This window comes from Parasteatoda tepidariorum, unplaced genomic scaffold (assembly GCF_043381705.1).
Source record: "Parasteatoda tepidariorum isolate YZ-2023 unplaced genomic scaffold, CAS_Ptep_4.0 HiC_scaffold_2765, whole genome shotgun sequence".
Taxonomy (NCBI): Eukaryota; Metazoa; Arthropoda; class Arachnida; order Araneae; family Theridiidae; genus Parasteatoda; species Parasteatoda tepidariorum.
Window position 1 is genome coordinate 1 of NW_027261595.1, and position 7,250 is coordinate 7,250.

General features: G+C 27.5%; 1 protein-coding gene across 1 annotated transcript; it reads left to right on the top strand.

Annotated features, from left to right (window-relative positions):
• The first annotated feature begins 329 nt into the window (after positions 1–329).
• LOC122273196 (uncharacterized) lies at positions 330–5,807 on the top strand. The gene is made up of 4 exons (XM_043057265.2): positions 330–453; positions 2,763–3,021; positions 4,018–4,274; positions 5,661–5,807. Exons 2-4 carry the CDS (start codon positions 2,853–2,855, stop codon positions 5,790–5,792), a joined length of 558 nt encoding a protein of 185 aa, XP_042913199.1. The 5' UTR covers positions 330–453; positions 2,763–2,852; the 3' UTR covers positions 5,793–5,807.
• Positions 5,808–7,250: the final 1,443 nt, after the last annotated feature.

Here is a 7,250-nt window from a genome sequence, read left to right on the forward strand (position 1 = left end):
CCCACCCCCCTATTAACAAATGGAACAGAGAGAATGCAAGAATTGCTCAATGCAGCTGAAAAGCAAGTTTTTCTTGTTCAAAAAACTAGAAAAAAGTTTGTGTGAGAGTTGTAGAATAAAAAAAAATTAATTTGATTTGTTGGTAGAGAAACACATCAACCGGGATTTTCATAAAAGGGGTAACGCAAAATCCGGGATATTTTAAAATTATCGGTATAGGCAATTTTCACGGATCAGCAGAAAATGACGCAAGAAGCGGGATAACGTACGAAACGGACAACGTAAAATCGGGGTTCCACTGTATATGTATTATGTTTTTTACTAGTATTATATTTGAAAATTTTTTAGGCACAAATCAGCATTTCCACATCAAGTGGTCCATCATCGACTTCAAATACGACCACTACCAGTAATAATGCTACTAATGAAAGTGCTCCAAGTTCTAATGCAGAAGTAAGTGAAGGATTCATGTTTCCTTATTGCCAATTACATTAATTTTTCTTACTCTTAAATAATTCATTTTTAAACTATTTATTCATATAACATAAATTCAAACATTTAGTTTAAGCTTACAGTCTAAGAATTTTTTTTTTCTAAATTTTAAAATAAAAGAGAATATTCTTACAATAAAAAATTTCCTGAAAAATCAAAAATCCTATAATTATTTTTGCTTTTGTTAACTGTTCCTTTTATTCTACTTACAATTCATTAAGATCATGAAGAATCTAATAAAGGGTGGCTCAATTTTCACTCAAGTATTTTTGCGTTATACTTTATAAATTATGATTATTTTAGTTTATCTTTTTTTAGTAATGTCTACTATCCCAAAAGTATTTCCTGATTTTTTTAAAAATATATTGTCCTTATTTTTTCTTTGGCTCACTAAGAAGCCTATATTATGTCATTTTTAAAATGTTTGCCATGTTTAAATAAAATTCATAAATTTAATTTTGAAAAAAAAAAAAAAAAAAAAAATCAACCNAAAAAAAAAAAAAAAAACACTTTTTTTTCCTCTTTGATGTTCTAAAATAATTTTATTCCTGCAAACATTAGAGGTGGCATTTTTCAAGTTATTTGACCAACAGTCTAAATTTTGTAATTTTTTTCCTTTGCCTTCTATATCTTATGTTTTCACATTTTTTATGCATATGTCTGTAAAATTTTTATTCTAGACCTTTTATTGTTTTCGAAACATCTGACTAGTACTTGAGATGAAATGAGCTCAACCAAATATTGATTGCTCAAATTATTTTCATCATTTATTATACATCAAAATACTTTCAAGCTTTACACATATTTCATATTTCTTAAATATATATATGACAGCTGATTTTTTATTATTTTTCTTCTTACATAAGCAATTTTGCTAACTGTTACATTAGTCAATCTATTTTATTTTGTTTATTTATTTATTTATTTATTATTTTTTTTTTTTTTTGGTTTCATATCAGTAAGTTGCTTCTTTTTTTTTACTTCCTCCTTTGATTTTAAACTAATTTATAATTATGTTATTTTGATTTTTTTGAAGTATTGGTGCATTATAAAGAGTAATTTTTATCTTAAGATAATTATTCTTTATTTCAAAATGCCTCTGTCATAAAGCAATGCATCCTCAGGGCTGATTGTGCTCCGGAAAAAATCCGGATTTCCGGATTTTTCGCTAACAGTGATCTGGAAGTTTCCGGAGATCGAAGGTCCAGACATTTCAAAAAATCATTGATCATGACAGTTTATTTTATTTGTTTCTAAGGGAGATCCAGAGACATACTTTATAAGCTTATATTCATGATTAATATTCATTTTTTATCAGTAAATAGTTATTATAATCATAAACTCGAGAAAGAAAGACATATTTATAAATTTTAATTACTTCTCTAGGTCAGCATAGGTATGTGTAAATGGTATAGGTATTCGTAAAATTTTAAATATATTTTTAGTTAACTAAGAAATATTGTTTAAATTTTTTTCAATCTACTGTGTTTTTTTTTTTTTTTTAACTCGAGAAATTTTCCGGAATTTTGACTTGGGCTCACAATCACCCCTGCATCCTGGAGAGAACATTTATATCTATTTCCATCAAGTTTTTATTATATTTTTAGTTTCTAACTTTACAATTTTTATTTATATTTGTGATAGAATATCTTAATCCACTTTAAATCAATGAAAAACAACCAAAAGGGAGAAACAAAAAAATAAGTAAACCTACTTAAAAGATGTTAAAACATTGCTAAAAATGAGTTTGAACTCATCTCTAATTGTAGTCTATTTCTATATATTTGATTTAAACAGGGTCCATAGCATTTTTAAAGAGCGCTTAAAGGTGCTTATTTTTTATTTAAATTTTTCAAAAGCCCTTAAAGGTGCTTTTTTTATGCTGAGTTTGTAAAAAGTGCTTAATTTTTTATCTTTTGAAAAGAGATTTTTTCTTTGCCTTATCGGTTGTCATTCTAAATTTTGAAAAAATGCATGATTTTTACTATTTTCTCTGTAATATTTGTCAGAAACTAGTTATTTTATCATGATAATGTAAAGTTTTTGAATTTTATGTTTATAAATTAGAACTTTTAAATGATAGAAAAAATAATTATTGCTGCACATGCACAAGTTTTTTTTAACGGGATTAAAAATATTTTTTTAGTGCTTAAAAAGTACTTAAAAGGTGCTTTTTTTTGTTGAAAAAACTAGCTATGCACCCTGTTACATATTCATTTGTCATTGCTATTTTTTTCTGCTTAAAATTTGAAATGCTTTTATTGTTTCAGGTTAGACCCACTCCTCAAGTTACTACCCAAACTTCAACATCTACTGCTGACACTCCATCAATTGGAAGAGGACAAAATCCATTGGTCTTTATGGAAGTATCACCGACATTAACTATTGATAATATTGCATCAATGGTGACACCTCAACTCAGTAACGCTGGCTCATTTTTTAATATTGTTCCTGTACCTGAGGGACCTTTCTCAGCTTCTAGCTCTCCTAGGAATACATCTATTTCTAGTGCTGCTGCACAAATAAGAGGCATGGATATTTATTTTTTAATAAATGTTGTCTTTTTAACCTTTCAGAACATTGAAAAAGTGACACCTTTCTATGCGTGGGCTACAACTCAAAGAGGCAGTTTCTGATTTTAAGATAATCTTATGACTTATTTATTCTCTTACAGAAAACATCTTTGTGTTAAAAAAAAAGGAAATCTTAAATATTTATCATGATTTTTACTCGGACCAGATTTTGTATTAAATGGAAAAGTTTAGTTAAGCTTCGAAAAATATAACATACAAGCAATTTTTCTTGTTTGACCAAAAAGCTTCTAGTTAATACAAGTAAATTTTACAGTAATTTTAGATATTTACTTTAACTACCAAACTCAAAATGTTTAGATTTGGTGTCGGTAACCAACCAAACGGTCTGAATCTAAGTTCACTGAATTACTAATGATTTAATGAAAATTTTGATTCGTAAACATGAAACCCAATTTAAATAAATAAAATGAAAAATACATTAATTTTCAGTTGTATTTTGAATGCATCCAAAAACAAATTTTAATCTCTTCATTTAAAAGCTAGTCTTATTTTGTTTTTAAAAAAAATTCTAGGCAATGTACTACATTTACACCGTATTCTCTAAATGAGCATACCAAGTATATTTATACTGCTTGTTTGGCAGAATTTTGAAAACACATCAATATTTTTCAGTAAAACTCATTTAAAAATTTAAAGTTTAATAACCAAAGAGAAATAAACATAGTATTTATTTTAACTCCTAATTTCAAAATTTATCTTTATATAAAAATTCAGCTTCTAAAGAGTTATAATTATCTTCCTTTTTTTAGTGTTTTTTTCCTCTCTTTTTATTGTGTTATGATGCAAAAAAAGAGCTATTTGGCATTGTTTTTTTAAATTAAATTCTCTAGTTCTAATCCTTCATTGTTATGTAAGTCATTCATAATATAGTTATGAAGTGATAGTGCAATATAGTTATGAAGTGATATTGATAGTCTTTTCGTTTCCACAGCACTTGCGGAATCACGAAATGAAGCAAATACAGATTCCTCTAGAAGTGTGCCCAGAACTACTTCTTCAACTGCTGGAACTTCCTCTAATGGTCAGGCTCCTCCTCTAAACATTCCATTTCGCAGTTTGATTCCTGTGCCTCTTACATCGATGGGAAGCTTGCACACTTTTGATTCTGGTTTGCCCTGTCATTCCGTTTGGGCATTGGAACCATCTCGAAGACGACACAATGCTGGCGGATCTCGAACTCCCAGTGCTGTAAGTGAACATTTATATATATTCATNGATCTCGAACTCCCAGTGCTGTAAGTGAACATTTATATATATTCATTTATATTTATTTATTATTCTGACCTACAAACTCTGAGGTTTTTTTGTGTCCAATCTCAGAACATCAGGCCGGCAAAGTATTTTCTGAGGCTTTTTTCATTGTAAGTGTGTTAATGGGAGGACCTGCACATTGTTTCCATACAGCCCTCAAAACTTTCCTCCATATCAGCGATTTCATATATCGAATGTATTTAGTTTATCGTTGATTCCTTTTTTAGAACCTGTAATATTTTGAAATATCTGAATGCTGATAAACCACGAAAAAGTATTACTTTACTTTTACAGAATGCAGTAAAAAGAAAAACTGTACTAACAGTTTTTAGGAGTAAAAAGTTACTTATATAAATTTAATTTAAAGAATGTGCGACTTTATTTTTTTCTTAATATAATTATTGTTTTGTTTATTACACTGTGCCATATTCAAAGAAAAGTCTCATGCCTTTGGAATTTCTGATGTTAGCAAGTTTATAAATAACTATAGTAAAATCCCAGTTATTGGAAGCCAAATAATAGAAAAAGTTTTCTCTGTTAGGATGAACATTATTCTTTTTTTTTTTTAGTCAAAAATTTTTATAAAATATTAAGTTGTTAACAACAACAAAATAGAAAAATAATCTATATATTTTTTTTGATTTTATGCATGAGCATTCTTAATTTTCTAATATTTTTCATTTCTCAACCAGCTATAACTTTTAATGCACTTTTGCAATAGTTTTTTATCTCTTAATATACATCAAACACTATTTTTCTCCCCTTGACAAAGATATAAACACAATTATTAACACATTATTTTAAACAAATTTGAAATTTGTTTTTCTTATGACAAGATTTTTTTAAGCTTTATTGACATGCTTAATTCTGTTAGTTTTAATTTCTAGTTTAATCTAAATTTTTAAACTGCTTACTTCATATAAAAAAAATTCTTTGTACTCTTTGTTTCTTCTTTCCCCACCTCTTTTTGCTGTCAATCAGTCAAAGTGTTGATATTTCTTTCAAATTAGTCCCCATTTCACAAAACAAAACCATTAAATGTATTTGTTCTGAATAACTTAACCTATCGGTGATAATCTGCATAACCAGTCGGATCCAACATTACTATTAATACTCTTAACATTTTTCAAAACTCAAAAAAAGTATTTAATTATTTCATCAACTAAAATCTGTGCCTTTTTTTTTTTTTTTTAAGTGGGCAGAAAAAGTCTGTCTTGATTGACAAATAGCCATGTTGTTCCCTCTAGAGAAAAAAAAAAGTATTCTTTTCATTAAATAATAATTAAGCATTCTGATTCACGAATGACCTATACTTATTTCTAGCACCAGCAGCCAGCTTTAACTCCTAATTTTCCTGGAAGACAAGAAGATCAATTGCAGCAAGTCATTAGCAATATTGTGATGTCATTATTAAACCACAGTCATAATCAGGCTCCTGGTAAAATAAATATTTAATTGGATTTTATATTAAACTGTGATATTATTTAAATATGTATTTTTCATGTATCCATTTATTGTTTCTTCAATTTCGAGTACTCAGTTCAATTTATTGTTGTTTCAGTTAACTCAATATCTTTTTGATATGCTTGGGAAATGTACATACTTTTAAAGCATGTATGAGAAGACTAACTGTACCTTACAATGGGGATTTTGAATTGATGAATGCTTGAATTACCAATTTTTTATACCCCAAGGTTACGACAGGGTCAGAAAACCTATTATTGTCAAAGAATTTTATTTTAAGAAAGCAAAGCTAGGGAATAATGTAATTTTTGGTCAAAACCTTAAAAAACTTTGCATCAAACCTGCAAAAAAGCTTATTTTGAAATTCATGCTTGCAATAAGTAGTCAATTAGATTCAAAGTAAATAAGTTTAGCATTCATTTTTATTAGTTCTTTTGAATATTCTGCTACAACATGGATAATTTTTTTTTTCTTAAGATTAATTGAAATTAGAATGTTAATTTTTGAAAACTATTATTTCAATGTGACCATATTTGTATTTTTTTTTTATTTTTTTTTTTTTTTTTTTAATTTCATTATATTTGCAGTTCAAAAATACTATGTTTTTCCGAATTTCTTCTTAAATATTACCATATTTACTGGTCAATAATACTATGCTCTTAAAATTAAGATTTCTGTGTAAATTAATTTTGTGTACTAAGTTGCAAGTAAAATCTATGATTATTTAGAATGAGAGTCCGTTAATAAACTACAGGGTGCGTAGCGTTTTTAAAAGCCCATGTATCCTAAAATTAGAATTTGCACATTAAACCTTCCCCTACTGAAGTTTTGTTTTTTACAAAATGTAATATTTGACATTATTTGTATTAAAAAGTGATTTTATTTGTTTATTGAAAAGAAAAAAATTATATTTCTTTAGAAAGTTTGCAGTGTATAGCTGTTCAAGAGCAAACAGTGTACATCATTGCTATATAGAAGCTGCTGTTTAATAATTTGAAAACAATATTTTTTTTATATTTTACATCATGGATAAGTTGAAAACTCAAAATAGAGTTTTAAAATCTTCGCTAACTAAGCATAAAGATAAAGTAGTCACATTAATTGACAGTGCAAATTTGATTGCTGTCAAACTATTTGAACCAAAAACTAATTCATTATCTAACAAGTTCAAAACATTTTTAACTCCATTTTTGATGTTTGTAAGCCCGGAGAAGTGGAGGATTTTATAGGGGAGAAAGAAAGTATTGATAAATTATTACTGATAATTAACTCTAAATCAGATAGTTTTTCGAATAACACTCTATCTGGAGTTCAAAGTGTGCAAAATTTTAGTTTAAATGCATTCTCTGACATAAAGTTTCCCTCTCAGTGCCAATGTTGAATAGTAGAATCAACAACTGGATTATGTTTAAAGATATGTTTGTAGCCAGTGAAATAAAGAACAGTTCC